Here is an 18,354-nt window from a genome sequence, read left to right as displayed (position 1 = left end):
CATGCAAATGTGTGAAATCTTTTTTGTTAACTCAATTTTGACAATTCAGAATTGCTTTCATTTTTTTATATCTAATCCATTTGCAATGAAGCTATAAATGTTAACAGAGGAATAATTTGATAACATTAACTTTTATTTGTACTTTTAATATCATTATTCGTGGTTATTTCTATGTAATTTTAAAGTTTAACTAATTATAAAATGTATAATATTAAACAATTAATAATGAACAATAGTATAAATGAACATTTACCAAAATCCATAAATAATTGTTTTTAATGTATACAGAACTTAACTGTAAACTGCTACCATGGTTGCCTCACTACACAATTGTCGTGGCTAAAATAATTAATTATAACAATATTAGTATCTATTTATATAAAATAAAAATTATTTTGTGGTTTCTCTTGATTAAGCAAATAAATCATATTCTGTGTGTAGGGAGACACTTTTATCAAACTTTTGGTGTATTATTAACACATTTTTGATAATCACAGATATTGACAATACCGATATACTGTGACACCCGTAATATTTGGACTTTTGAAACACTGTATGCAAATGTTCAGTCCTTCAGCTGCTTATTCAAACTTACTGCACTTTTTTGAAGGCAGAAAATATGGCTTTGACTGGACTGGCAAATGTTATATGCAATATAGATGTGTATTGCCAAACGAGCCTAAAATATCCCTTCATCATTTTCCGGGCAAACAGAGTATTTCAAGCAAACCTATCAAACATGTCTTCACAGCTCCTCCATTTGCCCTCAACTTACATGGTGTATAGAGAGTGGTCAACTCAAACATTTTCGAGAAAATAAAAAACACATTGAAGTTTCTGGGAAAGACAGTTTATGGTCCTGCTTTATAGGACTTGACATTGGACTGAAAATGACCCTAAGAAAGAAGAAACCAGCAGGTGTGCATGACTATCAGTCCCAAACATTGCTGTGACATACCTTCATATACGGCTTTAAAACCCTGCGATCCGATGGTGTCATCGGACTGCAGATGAAGCCACATCTGGTTGCTCATACTGACAATCAAATCTGGCACGCTGGAGCCAGTAAGACTGCGAAAAAAACACAAAATCCACATTCGCTCTTTGATTTGTGTATACACATGAAACTGGGTTTATACTACATGTGCCTCCTTTACTTGAAAGAAAATAAGCCACTGGCATCCTATGGAGCATAAAGAGAGTTAGGCGTGGAGGCGTTGGTGAATGGAGGGAGATCCGTGTTCATGCTTTTTGGTATACTTACACATAAAGGACTCTTCGAGCGTCCCCTATCTTGCCACCGTCGCCTACCGTTAATGTGTCATACGCCCGCTCGAGATCAAACTCTTCAAAAGCCAGCTTGATGACCTACACAGAGAAAGAAGTATACGATAAGAAACTATAGACCATCAAGTTAAATCAAAAAGCCGATTCAAAGAGAGGTCATAGAAAAAACATCATGTCAGGTCAGTCGCGGCTTTGAATACTCACACATTCAAGAGTGAATGTAAAAGAAGCTATGGATTTGCAATGTGATTTTAATTCACAAAATGTTACTGAGGAAACAGATTCTGTGTTCACTTGATGTTAGGAAAGAAAAAGGTCGCCGAACACAAAGTGGATTCGTGGAGAGATCGTTTAGAAAGGAGAATAAAAAAATAAAGCTTAATTGGGACAAACATCCTGACATGTTTTTAATGGGCCATTAAAGAACCATTATTTTCATCTATATTCTATCCCGTCTTAAAAATCTGTCTCATCCATAAACACTGCAGGTGTGAAGTACACAACTGTTGACACACAACGGAAAACGTCTTGGTTACGTATGTAACCTCAGTTCCCTGATGGAGGGAACGAGACGTTGTGTCGAGAACGACAGATGGGGTTCGCCCTTGAGAACCAATCAACTCTGACTACTATAGAAAAGGCCAATGAAATTTGGCGAATGCAATTTGCATGCCGGGCTCCGCCCCCGGAAATCCGGTATAAAAGGAGGCCGGCGTGCAGCATTCACTTACCTTTGTTCTGAAGAGCCTGAGACCTCTCAAACTGCAGCAGAATACGATACGTGTTCGTGGCATAAGGGACACAACGTCTCGTTCCCTCCATCAGGGAACTGAGGTTACATACGTAACCAAGACGTTCCCTTTCTGTCGGTCTCTCGACGTTGTGTCGAGAACGACAGATGGGGTTGCCTATGGAAAACGCCACAACGCTGTATCGCGTCACAATCTCTAGCGAAGCGACGGTAACAAGCCTGGGCGTGTCATCTCGAAGCTTTCGTGAGACTGTAACCTTCCAGTGTGGTGGTCGGGGGGTTCCAGAGCTTTCTTGGAGAAAGATGGGTACAGCCCTGACCGGTAACTTTCACGGACGGGGCCTTAGCTCTCTATAGGCGAGAGGCCGTCCAGATCAGTTTACACCGGGTAAGCGCGACTCTTAATCAGGGAAGCGCTACAGAGGCCACCTCCTACCCGTGGGGAGGAATATGGTGGATATAGGTATGGTCTCGTCCTTGGAGGAGAACGCATGGAACGTGCGGACTGAGTAGTTAACCGCGAGGTGGAGGCCCACCTGGGGAAGCTCATGGGTTACCAGGAGTGGGAACCATTCTCATGAGGATACATCAGACGGAACAGCCCACGGAGGGGGTGTTACAGACGTCCGGTAGCACTAGGGCCCGTTAGAGCTATCTGTGATAGCTCACATGGTATCCCGGCCTAAGGGGGAAGGCTGCTCTGCCCAGCCAGCCCCCAGGGGGTGCTTGTTTGGTGATGGATGGAATGCCTATTCTTAACCAGTGTCTGGGTAAGAAGGGAGGCTGGTGAGGTACCAGTTTCTTAGCGATGTGTTCGGGTAAGAAGAAAAGGTAAATAGCACACTGACCCAACCTGTTAGAGGGTGGAAGGTGCTTTCGCAGGCATACGCCCCCCCGGATGCCAGTCCTACATGTCGCCACGCAGGACGTGGGCTGACACCGGGTTTACGCGAAGGTTGTTAACCCTTGCGAAGGTGTTTGGGCATAGCCCAACCCGCAGCTCTACAGATGTCTGCTAGAGAGGCGCTTCTACCAGTGTCCAGGAGGTGGCTAAACTCCGTGTGGAGTGAGCCCTCACTGCCAGTGGGCATGGGAGATTCTGAGATCGGAATGCCGTCGTAACGGCGTCCACGACCCAGTGCGCCAGCCTCTGTTTGGAGACAGCCTTCCCCTTCTGCTGTCCTCCAACAGACACGGAGCTGGTCAGAGCTTCAGAGCTCTGCGTGCGGTCCAGTACGTACTGGACACAACACTAGTCGGGTTGGGTCTTCCTCCCCTATGGGGAGCGCCTGCAAGTTCACCACTTGGCCCCGGAGGGAGTAGTGGGAACTTCTTGGGCACGCATCCGGGCCTGGGTCTCAAGATAACGTGAGAGTTTCCAGGGCCGAGTTTAAGGCAATCCAGGGACACGGAGGATGCTCGGTGGTCCCCTACCCTCTTGAAGGAAATGAGCGCCGTCAGGAGGGCCGTCTTACTCTATGAGGAAGATCGGAACCTCCGAGGGGCTCTTTGGGGGGCCCTGAGGCTCCCCAGGACCACTTAGGGTCCCAAGAGGGTATGGAGCGGAGATGAGGCGGATTCCGCCCTCTCGCTGCTTAGGAACCTGGTGACCAGGTCGTGTTGCCCTAGAAACTTTCCACCGACTGAGTCGTGATGAGTGGCAATAGCGACTACATACACTTTCAGTGTGGAAGGGAGATGTTAGTCTCCAGTCTCGTGAGAAGGGGAACACAATCCTGATCAAGCACCTCAGTGGGTCTTTCTCGTTGAGAAAGACACCAGGACGAGAAGAGGCACCGTCTAGAGGCGTGTAACCGCCTAGTAGATGGGGCCCTAGCCTGGGTGATGGTCTCAGCCGTATAGGGGGAGTAGCCATCTTAGGATCTTCTCGTCCCGTCTAGAGACCAGACATGGGTGTTCCAGAGGTCTGATCTGGGATGCCAGAACGTGTCCTTCCCCTGAGAGAGCAGGTCCTCTGTCAGGGGAATGGTTCAGGGGGAGTCGCTGTCCAGAGCATCGGCTCTGAGGCCAAGTGCGGTTAGACCGGTGTGGTGTAACCAATAACACTTGGTGCTCCTGCTCCCTGACCTTGCACAGAGTCTGTACAAGAAGGCTCCTGGGGGGGGAAGGTGTGCTTCCGCCCATCCCGCGGCCAGCTGTGCGCAAGGATATCCATGCCGAGGGCAGGGACTATCAAGCGGGCAAATGGTGGTGTTACGGGAGGTGAACAGGTTTTACCTGGGCCTACCCGAACAGCCTCCAAATGAGCTGGACTGCACGGGGGTGGAGTCGCCACTATCCACGAGGCATAAACTGGCGAGAAAGCACGTCGGCTGTCTAGTTCAGTTTGCCCGGGGTGTGTGGCCTGCAGGGAACGAGTCACCTGTTGACTCCACCGGAGGAGGCGTCGAGCAAGTTGTGTTTAGCTGCTGTGTGCGAACGCCACCCTGACGATCTGTATTCGCTACAGCTATAGTGCTGTCCTCGGAACAGCACGTGCATGTCTCGCACGAGAGGCCGTAGCCTGCTCAGAGCAAGTAGCATAGCCCACAACTCTTGGCAATTGATATGCCAGCGCAGGCAGGGGTTCGTCCAACACCCCACCTGCGTGCCCGTTGCACACTACACCGCACCCCTGAAGGGAGACTTCAGTCGTCACCACGACCTGCCTCATAACCTGCTCAGAGGGACCTGAGTCCGTCGAAAAAGTCATAAAGACTAGGGGTTATGGTGCGTCGGCAGCAGGGCGGCATCACCATGCGCCTGCTGCCGGTGTGCCAAGCTCTCCTCGGAACTCGACTCTGAAACCAGTGTTGGAGCGGTGTCATGTGCATCAACTCGAGGGGTATTAACCCGCGAGGACGCCATGTGTCCCAGGAGCCTCTGAATTGTTTCAGGGGGACCGCTGTCTGCCTAAAATGTTCATTTCAGACAGTTCAACACTGGTTGGGCACAACTGCGGACAGGTGTGCCGACATGGTGACAGAGTTGAGTTCCATACCGAGAAAGAGGATGCTCTGCACTTACCTGCCTGGCGGGACAACGGCACGCACTGTCGGTTTGAGAGTGGTGACGGCTGTCGTATGTGTACTACCTCACGCCTCGCCAGGGTGTGAGGTCTGTTCGCCGAGCACAGTCCAGTGGAGTGTGCGATCGGCTGCAAGTAAACCCGGGGAGAACAGAAAACTCAGTGAGTAAGTGGGCGCCAAGCCCTAACAAGGGCCCGGCTTTGGTGACGAGGCAGGAGTCGTCCCGTACCGACCGATCAGAGCCGTGGCTGTGAAGGTTCGGGCCCGATGTTGTTCTCCCTGGGGTCTTCCCGTCAGTGTCCCTTCTCGCGAGGAGGTTGCTGACGGGGTGGAGGTTTCCCCCTCGACCTCTGCTTCCGGGGTGCCGCCTGTGGGGGCACAGGAACCGGAGCCGATGTCGAAAGGGTCCTGGGTTGCAGGGAAGCAGACGTCACGTGAGATCTCGGAGGCCTGTAGGCGGCCGAGTCGCGGCGTGAAAAAAATGTGGTTAATTGCCACTGTCTGCTTCGCCGTCAAAAAACTGCTGAGCGCAGTCCTCGACGGTGTTACCAACAACCCACCCTGCGAGATGAGTGCATCAAGAAAGCGGACTTCCTTGCTGTCACTCTTCTGCACAAGGTATAGCCGGGGGTGTCTCTCCTGGACCACTACCGTGGACATCGTCCGACCCAGGGCCCGTGCCGCCGCCTTAGTCGCCCGTAGAGCGCTGTCAGCGGTGGCACGGAGATCCTGCATTATACCCGGGTCGGCCTTACCCTCGTGGAGCCCTCTCAGCGCCCTGGCCTGGCGGACCTGCAGGATGGCCAAGGCATAGAGAGAGGAGGCAGCCTGGCCCGCAACATCGCAAGGCTTCGACACCAGTGATGCCGAAGTCTTACGTGCTTTGGACGGTAGGAGTGGTCGATCCCCCCCAGGCGGTAGCCGTCCGCGGCACAGGTGCACCGCGGGCGGACGTTCCACCCGGGGGATCTCGACGCAGTCCTTGGCTGCCTCACCATCGAGGGAAGTAAGGGAGCCAGAGCTGGTTTCACTGGAACGGTCCGTGAGTGGAGCGTTCCAAGTTTTACACAGCTCCTCATGCACCTCCGGGAAAAACATGGCACCCGGGGTGGGCACGGTTTGCACCGCGCACAGACCTCGGGAACCACGTATCCCCGGGTTAGCACGGATGACATCACTTCTGCTTCCTCCTGAACTCGACCGCTGGGGGTGGAGTTTGGATTCGGCAGAGTCGGATGCCAGTCTCCCTCCGATGCTGCGAGCGACATCTCATCTACGTCACACATCGTTTCCGAGTGTGTGCGTGAGGATCCGGACGGTATGCCACCGCCGGTTGGGGAACGTTCAGAAGAGCGAATCGGGGTGCGATCGGCCCGTGAGCACTTGGCTGGCGGGTTTACGTTCGCAGAGTTCCCCATATCACTAACGCTGCTAACGTGGGTGGTCATCGGGGCCGTAGCCACAGATATCACAGCCCGGGTAGCAGACGAAATGGTGGCTGGTTCCCGTAGGAAGACAGCCACCCGTGACCGCAACTTCTGAATGACAATCTGCCCGCAGTGCAGGCAGATGTGTCAACGAACGCTGCTTCAGTGTGCTGGACGCCCAGACACCTAATGCAGCGATCGTGTCCATCCCCCCCCTCGATGAGGGTGCCGCACCCAAGAGAACAGCGGGACATGCCGCGCTGGAGAATGCTCAGTCAGTCCTGAAAAGGACTTTTAGAAAAAATCTCTAACACCTCCGGAACCGCCGAGACGCCCAGGGGAAGGTCGCTGCAGGAAGGGACGATCCGCTGTAACACGTCGTAGCACCAGCGTGTAGTTGTAGAGGATTGAATCCTGAGTTGTACTCATGAGCGATGGCTCTGAAGAACAAAAGGTAAGTGAATGCTGCACGCCGGCCTCCTTTTATACCGGATTTCCGGGGGCGGAGCCCGGCATGCAAATTGCATTCGCCAAATTTCATTGGCCTTTTCTATAGTAGTCAGAGTTGATTGGTTCTCAAGGGCGAACCCCATCTGTCGTTCTCGACACAACGTCGAGAGACCGACAGAAAGGGAACTGTAAATATGACACCAGGGGGCATTTTTAGACAATAAAAGACAACAAAAATGTGTTTCACAGCCAGTACTTACGGTACAGACGATTTAAAAGTATTTCAAACGGTCACTAGTTCGTATGCGAGTATTCAAGCCGGCTGGCGTGAGATTTTATCAGCTTGAACATGATGGTTTTAAAAGAAAAGCATGATCGGCGACACAAACCAGAAGCTCCTGACAAGCAATCTGTATAAAATGTCATCGCTTATATTGCGTCGTTCCCTAATCGAGACGCCTAAAATACAGGCTTTTAAATTATCCTGTCAAAAAGCAAAGATTATATTTTTACAGAAGGCTTGGCAAGTGGATAAAAACAGCACTCATGGTCTACATAAACACATTCAGAGAGTAACAGGGCATCTTAGCCATTGTTCCCTGCACCGGCTTAAAAGAACTATTGATTTCCTTATTTTACACAAAAACTAAAAAGGCCTGACAGTTGCCTCAATGACTCCACTTTCCCCCCGACTTTCTCTGATGCTATTCAGAAATAGCTAAATGGTCTGGTTTCATACTGCGTTTGTTTTCATCCAGAAAAAGAGAGTGTTCACAAATCATGTTCGGTGTTACAAGCAAAGTTCCCTCAAAGCTGTGCACGGTCGCAAGTTCTGCGCTGAGCAAAAACAGGTTGTGCAAAAAGCAGTATCAACATTTGGGAGGGAAAAGTATAAATAATGTGATAAATTAAAAAAAGAAAAGAGTAACAGCGATGCTTAGACCAGCACCAAAAATAATGTCTGTTTCAAAACATACAGCAGCTCAAAGAGGCCATGTGTTGTTAACCTACTAATATTAAACAATTATATCATAAATAAATCATACTGTTACAGACTTCTCCAACTCCACCCCACGTTTACAATCGAAACTAAAATTTTGTAAAAACTAAAGGTGCAGTATACTGAATAAACTTGAAGGAGTGCACTTGTTGACTCCTAAAACATTAAAACATATTTGATTATTGCAATTCTTGATGTCATACATGTATTTTCCTTTTTTTCTTACATAGATAGGACAGTGGAGAGTGAGACAGGAAATTATGGGATGATAGAGAGGGAATCGGAAGCTGGGAAAGGACCACGACATGACCTGGAGCACTTTGTGCCAAAAAAACAACAACTATTCAAGCAGTCAAAATTTGATATTTTAGGTAAACTCCAAACACAGTATATACTTGAATATTTAAGTCATATATCTATCTACATGTAGTTTAGCTGCAATAGTGTAATAAAGAAAAAATTCTGTATTAGATGACTCTTATAATTTACTTAATTTTTCAAATATAATTTCTGATGTAAAAGACGTGCAATTCATCCAGTTCATGATTATTGGGCTTCTTTTCATCCCCTGACATTCTCTTTTTCCTTTCTAAAGCTTTCCTGTCGTCTTAAGCAAACCAAGACTTCAGAAACGCAAAAAGCTATCGGTTTGATTTCAGAAATTAGATGTATTTGTTCTATACAGCTCTACACTTAAAAGGTCCATGAATGCAAATATAAGGCACGTCTACAAGGCTTACATTTACATTTGAATGTATGCATTTGGCAGACTTACATTGAATTCTATTATACATTTGCTTCCTACATATTAACCGTGAACTTTAACATCTCAACTCTCAGCCTTCAGCAATGGTGTGCCATCATGAGCGGATGAATGCAAAAAAGAAAAAGCTTCAAATCTCTGGTGTGTGTGATAATGAGATCTTCCCCAGCTGACTGAATCATGGTGTTGACACCATACACGGTGCCTTGCCCTTCCCTGGGCATTTAATCAAAAGCAACAAGAAAGTGTACACAAAAAGACTGCTTTCTTTATTCTCTCTCTTTCAGATTCTCAGATCTCACCTCTTTCTGGATGAACAGAGCTTCACTGGAGATCCAGCAAACACCAATCATTTAGACTTTGATACTTATTTGTGAATCAGATGTAAATATTTTAATAGATAAGATCACGTGATAAACTAAACCTCTGCGTGTATATGCACTTGTGGACTAATTCCATACATCCATTAATGGGGTGATATGACACAGCTAAAACGAATAGTGCGGTATAGTTTGTTTTAGATGTAGTGCGTCTACACGAGTTAATAAAAACGTTGTATTTTCCACATACCTTGCATGTTTGTCTCTCCTCTTTGCTCCGCCTCTCTAAAACGTGGCTGATTTTTATCAAAGCTCATCACTGTGAAAAGCGAGATGTGCTATGATTGGCCAGTTAACCAGTGTGTAGTGATTGGTCGAATACTGCAAGCGTGTGACGCAAAGTAACAGCACTATCCATATTTGGAACATCAGGTTCCTCTTCGATTGTGTTGACAGGTACACCACCTTAGTTGCGTATTCATATACATATAATCCATCTTTTGTTCCGACACTTTCATTTTCGCAATTTTACGTTTCTAATAAATGCACGAGCAACTTATAACAAACCAAAGACACAGAAAAACACGCATTGGCGGCATATGATCCCTTAAAAAGTAGGGATATACTGATACCAGTATCTGTATCGGGCCTGATACTAAGCTCATGTTCTCATACTCATATTTGTAAAAATGCAGCGATCCAAAGACCGAGACCTCATGTGACAGAACTGACAGAAATCTGTTGTGCAATTTGCTTTGAAAGTTTGTGAAAAGCACATAACATTTTTTTTCATAATGTGTTTGAGGTGGAGTTGTTTGTAACTAGGAAGCTTTTTTATTTTTCTTAGTCTCACTGTGTTTTAAAAAGGTAAAGGGATCGGTTTCGGCGAGCACCAGAAAAAAAATATCGGTACTCGTAATTCACATGGACACACAAGACTGTTAATAATATCAAAACAAAGTTATTTCTGACAAATGATCTGACAAGCAACATTTGTTAATACTGTTAATCTTATACAGTGACCTTTAGGCAAAGTGCAACTTTGATGTTCAAATTCTAAATATAATCTACTCTGCTGTCTTTCCATAGGAAGCCATACATCTGAGTCAGTTTCTTATCATTGTGACATACAGGTCGCGGCCGATCGAATGATGTCACAGCCCATAATACTCAGTCACTCAGAAGTCTTCATGCTATAAAGTGACTCATGAAAAATGATGTAAGGCAGACAGCAGCAGTATAGTTTCAGGGCAGACGTTATTAAAACTAATATGAACGGCGACACTAAATATTTGATCTAAAGCAATTCAAGCAAAAGTACAAAGAATTTGATGAGCTTCATATGATGGAGTTACTGTGTGAAAATCTAAATGATGATGGTGAATCTTTGTGTTTGCAAATATTGACTTATTTTATTAAAGAAAGGCCAGGTGAACTTAAAATGTGGTATGGATTGTATCGGACTGATGACTGTAGCCTTAATAATAAGTTGTTAACGTATTAGCAGTCCTGCCATGTTCTGAACCATGACCTTCTCGTCTGAGACACGCAGATCGAGACTGGATTTTTATGATATCCTCAGGTCTTAACATTCTGTTCTGAGAGGACTTCCGATCTACTTTTTACTCTAAATTCAGCACTGCATTGAAATATGCATTTAGCATTTACCTTGAACTTTCGTGAACACTGCAGAGTAAACAAAAGTATAACTAGAACTCAAAGCAACCCTTCCAATCTCTTCAAAAAAAGGCGCCTTGCTTGTATAATATATTCTAGATAGGATGCCTGAAAGAAAAAGCTGTCTAGTTAGGCAGCTCACCAGGATTTCCACAGAGCCTTTGGTGAAAAAAATAACACACTGTGAAAGAAATTAAAGTCACATTTCATCATGAGATCAAAGCTTGAAACCAGAGTTAAAAACAAACCGCTTGTGACATGGCTGGGATTTTATGCGTCTGATAGTGAAGCCTGTTTATGATGGTGGCCAACAGGTACTTTCGATTTACTGGCATGTCACAAAGATTTTACAGTAGTCTATCATCTGAATGACTAATTGTACACATCCAGTTCCTGAGGGATGGGTTTTAGAAACGTAATGTTTTCCTCAGCTGCAGTGCTGTAGGAGCTGAATCACAGACACCGTTCCCCTGGATGCTCGATGAACACCACCGGCAGAAACATAAATCTGCGCCTATGACCTGAATGTTTAACAAATGTTTAACTAAACTATTTTGCGGGGGTTTTAATGGAAACACATTTCAAATTAATCAGATCAAACAAAAGGACATTCAATATTCATAGGTCTGCTCTGAAAGGGCTTGTTTTCTTTACAATCGGAAGAATCATCCTTTTGACAAAACAGCCATTGCAGCCAAGCAGATTTAAAATCTTTAAAGGGGTCATATGACACGATTTTTAGAAAGCTCACCGCTTTGAAAAGAGAGGTGTGCTATGATTGGCCAGTTAACCAGTTGCATGTACCTTACCCACCTTACTTGCGTATACATCCGGGCGGTCTTAGTCAAATCATACCACAAACTGATGTAGATTTGTGGGGGTGTGGTTATACGAGGCGTTTCAGGCAGGTCTGGGTGAGTATACAGTTGAAAGAAAAAGTATGTGAACCCTTTGGGCTTACTTGGATTTCTTCATAAATTGGTCATAAAATGTGTTCTTCGGTCTTGGTCATCTTCGTCTAAGTCACAACAATATAGAAACACAGTCTGCTTAAACTAATACCGCACAAACATTATACGTTTTCATGTTTTTATTGAAAACAACATGTAAACATTCATAGTGCAGGGTGGAAGAAGTATGTGAAACCCTAGGCTAATGACTTCTCCAAGAGCTAATTGGAGCCAGGAGTCAGCCAACCTGGGGTCCAATCAATGTGATGAGATTGGATGTGTTGATTAAAGCTGGCCTGTCCAATAAAAAACACACACCAGTTTTGAGTTTGCTGTTCTGAAGAAGCGTTGTCTGATGTGAACCATGCCCCGCACAAACGAGCTCTCAGAAGACCTACGATCAAGAATTGTTGACTTACATAAAGCTGGAAAGGGCTACAAAAGTATATCTAAAAGCCTTGATGTCCATGTGTCCACGGTAAGACAGATTGTCTACAAATGGAGAAAGTTCAGCACTGTTGCTACACTCCCTAGGCGTGGTCGTCCTGTAAAGATGACTGCAAGAGCACAGCGCAGAATGCTCAATGAGGTGAAGAAGAATCCTAGAGTGTCAGCTAAACACATACAGAAATCTCTGGCACATGCTAACATTTTTGTTGACAAATCTACAATAAGGAAAACATTAAACAAGAATGGACTTCATGGGAGGACACCACGGAGGAAGCCACTGCTGTCCAAAAAAAACATTGCAGCACGTTTGAAGTTTGCAAAAGAACACCTGGATGTTCCACAGCACTACTGGCAAAACATTCTGTGGACAGATGAAACCAAAATTGAGTTGTTTGGAAAGAACACACAACGCTATGTGTGGAGAACAAAAGGCACAGCACACCAACAACAAAACCTAATCCCAACTGTGAAATATGGTGGAGGGGCATCATGGTTTGGGGCTGCTTTGCTGCCTCAGGCCCTGGACGGATTACTGTCATCGATGGAAAAATGAATTCCAAAGTTTATCAAGACATTTTGCAGGAAAACTTAAGACCATCTGTCCGCCAACTGAAGCTTAACAGAGGATGGACGATGCAACAGGACAACGACCCAAAGCATAGAAGTAAATCAACAACAGAATGGCTTCAACAGAAGAAAATACGCCTTCTGGAGTGGCCCAGTCAGAGTCCTGACCTCAACCCGATTGAGATGCTGTGGCATGACCTCAAGAGAGCGATTCACACCAGACATCCCAAGAATATTGCTGAACTGAAACACTTTTGTAAAGAGGAATGGTCCAAAATTTCTCCTTACTACTTTTTTGTGGAGTTAATGAGACAAGGAAAAGTCCTCCAAACCCTCTTTAGGAAACCAAATACCCAAATAAAGAGGCCATTCAAAATACAGACTCACTTTATTTCTTATTCCAAGTAATCTAGTTTGAATGTATTGTGAACATTCAAAATATCACCCAGCCCTAATCGCAAGGAAAATATGATGTTCACTGTATTATAACTTTGTTTTACAGTAACTCAACAAGGTCACCCACACACATACAGTACATCCCACACCCCGCATTAAAAACCTGCTATGCAGAGATGCAAAGCATGTTAACATGATCGTGTTTACACCACAGTAATTGTTATTTTGACTGTTTTCCCTTCGTCTTAATTTAGCAAACACAGCGTGAGCGACTCCCGCGGTGCACGCTGAGGTCATACCGGATTGTGCCACCGTCACTCTTACCACAGAGCTGAGGACGTGTGGCTGAACCTAATCAATTCCAGAGACGATAGACGCTCGGGCCAAAAGGTTGACAATTATGCAAACACCGTTGACTGCAATGCAAATGTCCTACCAAATTATCTTCAAGATTATTTTTGACATTTACGCAAAGTTCCAGTCAATTATGCATCTCGGAGCCTATTCAAAAGCAGATCGTCTTTGGGTTCATCAGACTGAAAATGGATCTTAAGCATGTTTTGCGGAGTTATATTCTCATATGACTACTGTGAGACATAGATTGCAATTAAGATTTAAATTACAGACGTACCTTCTCTGGATCCATCGCTGTTATGACCCACACGCAGTGTGCATTATTCTCGTACTGGACAGGGTAGTTTGGAGATGTTATCACGCCTTTAGGGCCTCGCAAATTAGAGCCACATGTTCTTGCTGTTAAGGGAGTAAAAATAAAATGAAGGTAAATTTAATGATACCCACGGTTTTGTAGTCATTGCTGTTTGAATATTATATATAATACAATATTGTACAAGCTTCTCAGAACCCTCATTGTGGTCAAATGTGTACAGCATGTGTGCTTTGTAGAGAAGGCAATCCCAAAAAAGAAAATTAAAAACAAGATGTGAGAATTCTAACATGATGAACATGAAGTTCCCTTAACGTCTAGAGAATACATAGCCAGCTGCATTCAAAGACATTATAATAATTCACTTGAAATCTTTGTGTATAAGTGCTTAATGTTTAAATGTTAACATGCTTGATGTTCCCTAATGAAAAAACAGCATATGCTGGTTAGGTAGGTTTTGAAGCATGGTTGCTGGTTTGAGCTGGTCAAACACAGCCTAAAGGGAATTTGTGAAATTGTCACGAAACGTAATCTATTAATTTGTGTTCATCAACACGAATTTCCCCTTTTTTCGTGTCAGTCAGCATAGTATTTTTCTGTCACTCATTACAACTTTCCATCAAAAGTCCTTTAATATGCGATATCTTTCATATGTATAAATATATATCAACGCAATCTGATGGGAATTCATACCTATTTTACAATGTAGTTTATTCGTGTGAATTGCTATTTCCTATGATCTTATTTGTATGTTTTATTATGATATAACTATTCCCTGTGACGTTAGGTTTAGGGGCGGGGTTATGGGAGCCATTTATCATTGCTTTGCCACATCGTGAAACTAGAATTTTTTGCTAAATAAGCCTTTGCGGCTGTGATTTTAGGGTTTGAGTTGTGGTAAGGTGTTGGTTAGCCAACTCCTGAAGTATTTGCAAAATCTTTTGAAATCAGGTTGAAATATATAAATGACAAATTTTCATGCTGGTGACACGAAAAAAAGAGGAAATTCGTGTTGATGAAGAAAAAATAATAGATTTAATAATTCCTGTCAGATTGGTTTGGCTGGTCATTTGCTGGTCCTTAGCTGGTTCGAGCTGGTTCAAGCTGGTCATGTGCAGGACCTTAGCTGGTAATGAGCTGATTTAAACTGGCCTAGTGAGCTGGTTATGAGCAGGAGCTAGCTAAGGACCAGCACATGACCAGCGTTAACCAGTTGCCATGCTTAAAAACATACATATTCTGCATATATATATATAACCAGCATATTTTTTTCAACAGAGAGAAAAGTCAATTTATTTTGCTTACTTTCACTTTTGTTGTCTCGTTGAATAAAAGTGTCTGCAAAATGTTAGCAATGCTAAGCTAACAATGCTCATATAAACTGTACCACACAAATAACACACAAGTAACATATTCTTGTTGAGAAACTGGGATTTGCGACCGAATCAGGGCTTATATTTCATTACCCTACTAAAAAAAACGTTATAGCCGCGTCCTCAAATAATGTCTTAAATGAATCCCATGGGAATCATCGTTGTGGCGATGTGGTATTCTGGTCTTCAGATACCTGGACACTGGTAATATAGATTTATCATGTTTTTATAAGCCAAATTTATGATCAGAGTAAAATCTGTTATTGTCAAAACAAATGCTATTAATCCGATTTTTCACAGCTATTAAACTGGAGTTTAATAAAATACAACAATTAAAATGTGGGTGCTAGTCCAGCAATCGCGTTCTATGTTCAGCAAAGAGCTGCGCGCTCGCATCATTTAAATTTAACTGTTATTTAGTTTTACCTCACTGAATGATGTATAACTTTAGCGGTTTATTAATATTCTTTCTTTACTTTATAACTTACAGATGTGAGTGTAAACAGATATTTTATTGACTTTTGAATGATTTGGTGCTTTTAAACGAACGGACCCTGATGTTTGTGAGTGTGACTTAAGAAGCTTTTGATTGTTGTATCCAAAAAACAGACATCCCTTTAATATAATGTTAAGCTTAAAGATCAAGTTTATTCATCTCTGTCAATAAATATCTGCTTTGAATCCTCTATATTGTGTTGAAGTCTTTGGTTATTTATGTCATTTACTTCAGTATCTAAATAAAATGTCTGATGCGAATGTACAGCGCTGTGTTAAGTTTTATTAAACATTATATGTTGTATAATACATTTTTAACTAGAAAATTATTCCAATCATGCATAAAATTAAATCTAATCACAAATTAATTAAATTTAATTAATTTAATTGAGCGTTATTTGGTACGTCGTGGGAACGAATATGGTCCGGTCCAGGTACGTCATCACTGTGTTAGCTGGGAATCTATTTAAGGTCATGCCTCAAAATATCTCGACTCAATCATTGACACAGTAAGGGTTTTCCTCCAGAGTTTTACTGTATCGGGGTATTAACTGCTTCTCTTTTCTGTTTAGTCAGAGATTTGCTTTGACAGTTTCAATGAGAACGCCCGCTCACAGAGATTTGGATAGGTGGAGATGTGAAGAGAGAACACAGCAAATATTCTCAATGCTTTGAACAAACAATGGACTTAAATACTGTAAGAGTAAACGTTCAGTATGAGATGGAGATTTCGAGAACTTTATGAAAGGGAGAGTGTGCTTACTTTGTTTTTACTTCTACTTAAGTGCAACAACATAAACGGCAGAGGAAAGCAAGTCAATAAAAAAACTAACCACAGTGGTCACAGAAAATGCATTTGAGATGCATATTAATAGCAGGTGTAAACAGAGCTGATGTCAAGGGAGGCACTGGGCAGCAATCTATAAGATAACCACTCTTTGTAAAGCTCTAGTTTAAAAACATGAATTATCACGCCGCATCTGGCATATACAATGACCTCCTTCACGGTCTCTATACTTGCAAATTGATGTTATAAGCATCACTTAATTACCAAACCGGCAGTAAGTGCTAAAAGCAGCAGTCAAATTGAGCTTATTTCATTTACAGGTCCAAAATATACTCTCTTGGGGTTAATAAATCAGAAAGCTAAAGGGTCTTTACCTTCCCCCTTAGTACTCATCACACCGAAATATCTTAGAAAGAGGGTAAAGAAGGCATTTAAGGCTTGTCTTTAAAAAGGTTATTTGGCACTGAAGAAACAAAAAGTGTCTGGATCAATCAGCGATGGGCGAGAATTGTGCAAAGAAATTGTCAAACATGGTTACTCCTCCGTCCGCTCCTCTGACACACTGCCTTATTTCATTTTGATTAATGTCATTTGGAGGCCTGTGTCCTCTGTGGCTTCAGAACTAAGACACTCCAGGTCTCGTCTTAATCATATCTATCCTCGTGACCGCTGTGATGAGCCTTCTGGAATGCAGAAATAAATCGACATTTTTGCTCTTGTTATGAAGCAGATGCGCTATTGTCTAAACCTTGTTGCATTGCTCAGTTCTGCATCCTAACCGGGTGCTAGGCGAAATGATTTCGGTGACAAGCGGTCCATCTGTGCACACAGAATGTGAAAAGCTGTGAACTGTGGTGTGACTATCACAGCCAATGCAATGATTATGTTTATTAAAGGGGCAGTTTGTAAAATCTGCCGCAAAAGGGTGCCCATTCAAAACAGAAATGTTAAAAAAACATTGGCGTAGCTTGATGACGCTGCAAGGAGCGTGGAATAATGGGAACTGTCGTCTTCAACTCCACCGCTAACTGTGTTATTAGGGAGATACAAGATCTGGAGAAAGCATTACATGAATCATGTGAAGCACCTCAACCAATCATATAATAGCCTCTAGTCTCCTTTCCTGCGGGCTCTCCATCTTGTGTCTTTGGTAACACGGAAATGACGCCATTGACAGGCGACTGCCAGACACGGTCTGTGTCAATGGGTAAATATCAATTTTCTCACGATTTACAGATATTCAACTGAACAAAATATATCGCTGGCCTTTGTGTTATTGGATATTTACTGCAACAAAAGTTACAAACTGCACCTTTAGTATTACATAATGCTAAGTAAAAGCAAATAATTAGTTATTTTTATGGTTGTGCTGTGAAAGCATAGGCATGTCTGCAAGATGTCAGTAAAAGATTAAAAAAAATGTGAGCTGCTTCAAAACATCAGATTTTTGATATATAGCATATATAACGTTTGACAGACGTGTGTAAGGCTTGTAGATGTAAATGCATTCATCAACTACGTATGTGTGCAATCGGGTTATCATCTAAAATTTCAAGTGATTTTAGTACTACATCTACTATCATATTTAAAGTTATTTTTCTTTGTGTAGACATGCCTTCAGAGCACATAAAAATATTTTTCAAATATCCATTTGTTCAAATATGGACTAAAGTTATTTATTCGCCACTTTCGCATCACATCATCTGATGACTCCTAATCAAAACAATGTCAAAGTAAATATTTACACCCCTGCAAAACGAGGCTGAATTGTTGCGGTCTGATAGCGTGAAGAAGATTTGATCATGTTTTGTCGTGGCTTATCGCCTTATGGCAGTATAATGAGAGGTAGTGTTTGTGAAAGCGAGCAAAACTTTAATTAAAGCTGAAATTAGGAGTTTAAATAAGCTCTCTTCTCTAGGCTGGAGGTTTTGTGAGATGTGGATATAAGCTCTGGTGAATGGCACT

General features: G+C 43.3%; 1 protein-coding gene across 3 annotated transcripts in view; it reads right to left on the bottom strand.

Moving 5' to 3' along the window:
* The window catches only part of csmd1a (CUB and Sushi multiple domains 1a), a 313,221-nt gene that overhangs the window by 132,440 nt on the left and 162,427 nt on the right, over positions 1–18,354 (bottom strand). For all 3 annotated transcript variants that reach the window (XM_056760343.1, XM_056760344.1, XM_056760345.1), the window contains exons 10-12: positions 13,699–13,820; positions 1,265–1,368; positions 959–1,071 (exon numbers count right to left, since the gene is read on the bottom strand). In XM_056760343.1, the coding sequence (XP_056616321.1) occupies positions 959–1,071; positions 1,265–1,368; positions 13,699–13,820 (339 nt within the window). The remainder of the gene's footprint in view (positions 1–958; positions 1,072–1,264; positions 1,369–13,698; positions 13,821–18,354) is intronic.

Source organism: Triplophysa dalaica, chromosome 11 (genome assembly GCF_015846415.1).
Source record: "Triplophysa dalaica isolate WHDGS20190420 chromosome 11, ASM1584641v1, whole genome shotgun sequence".
Classification (NCBI taxonomy): Eukaryota; Metazoa; Chordata; class Actinopteri; order Cypriniformes; family Nemacheilidae; genus Triplophysa; species Triplophysa dalaica.
The sequence above is the reverse complement of the archived record's forward strand: the minus strand, read 5'-3'. Positions and strand labels throughout refer to the sequence as shown.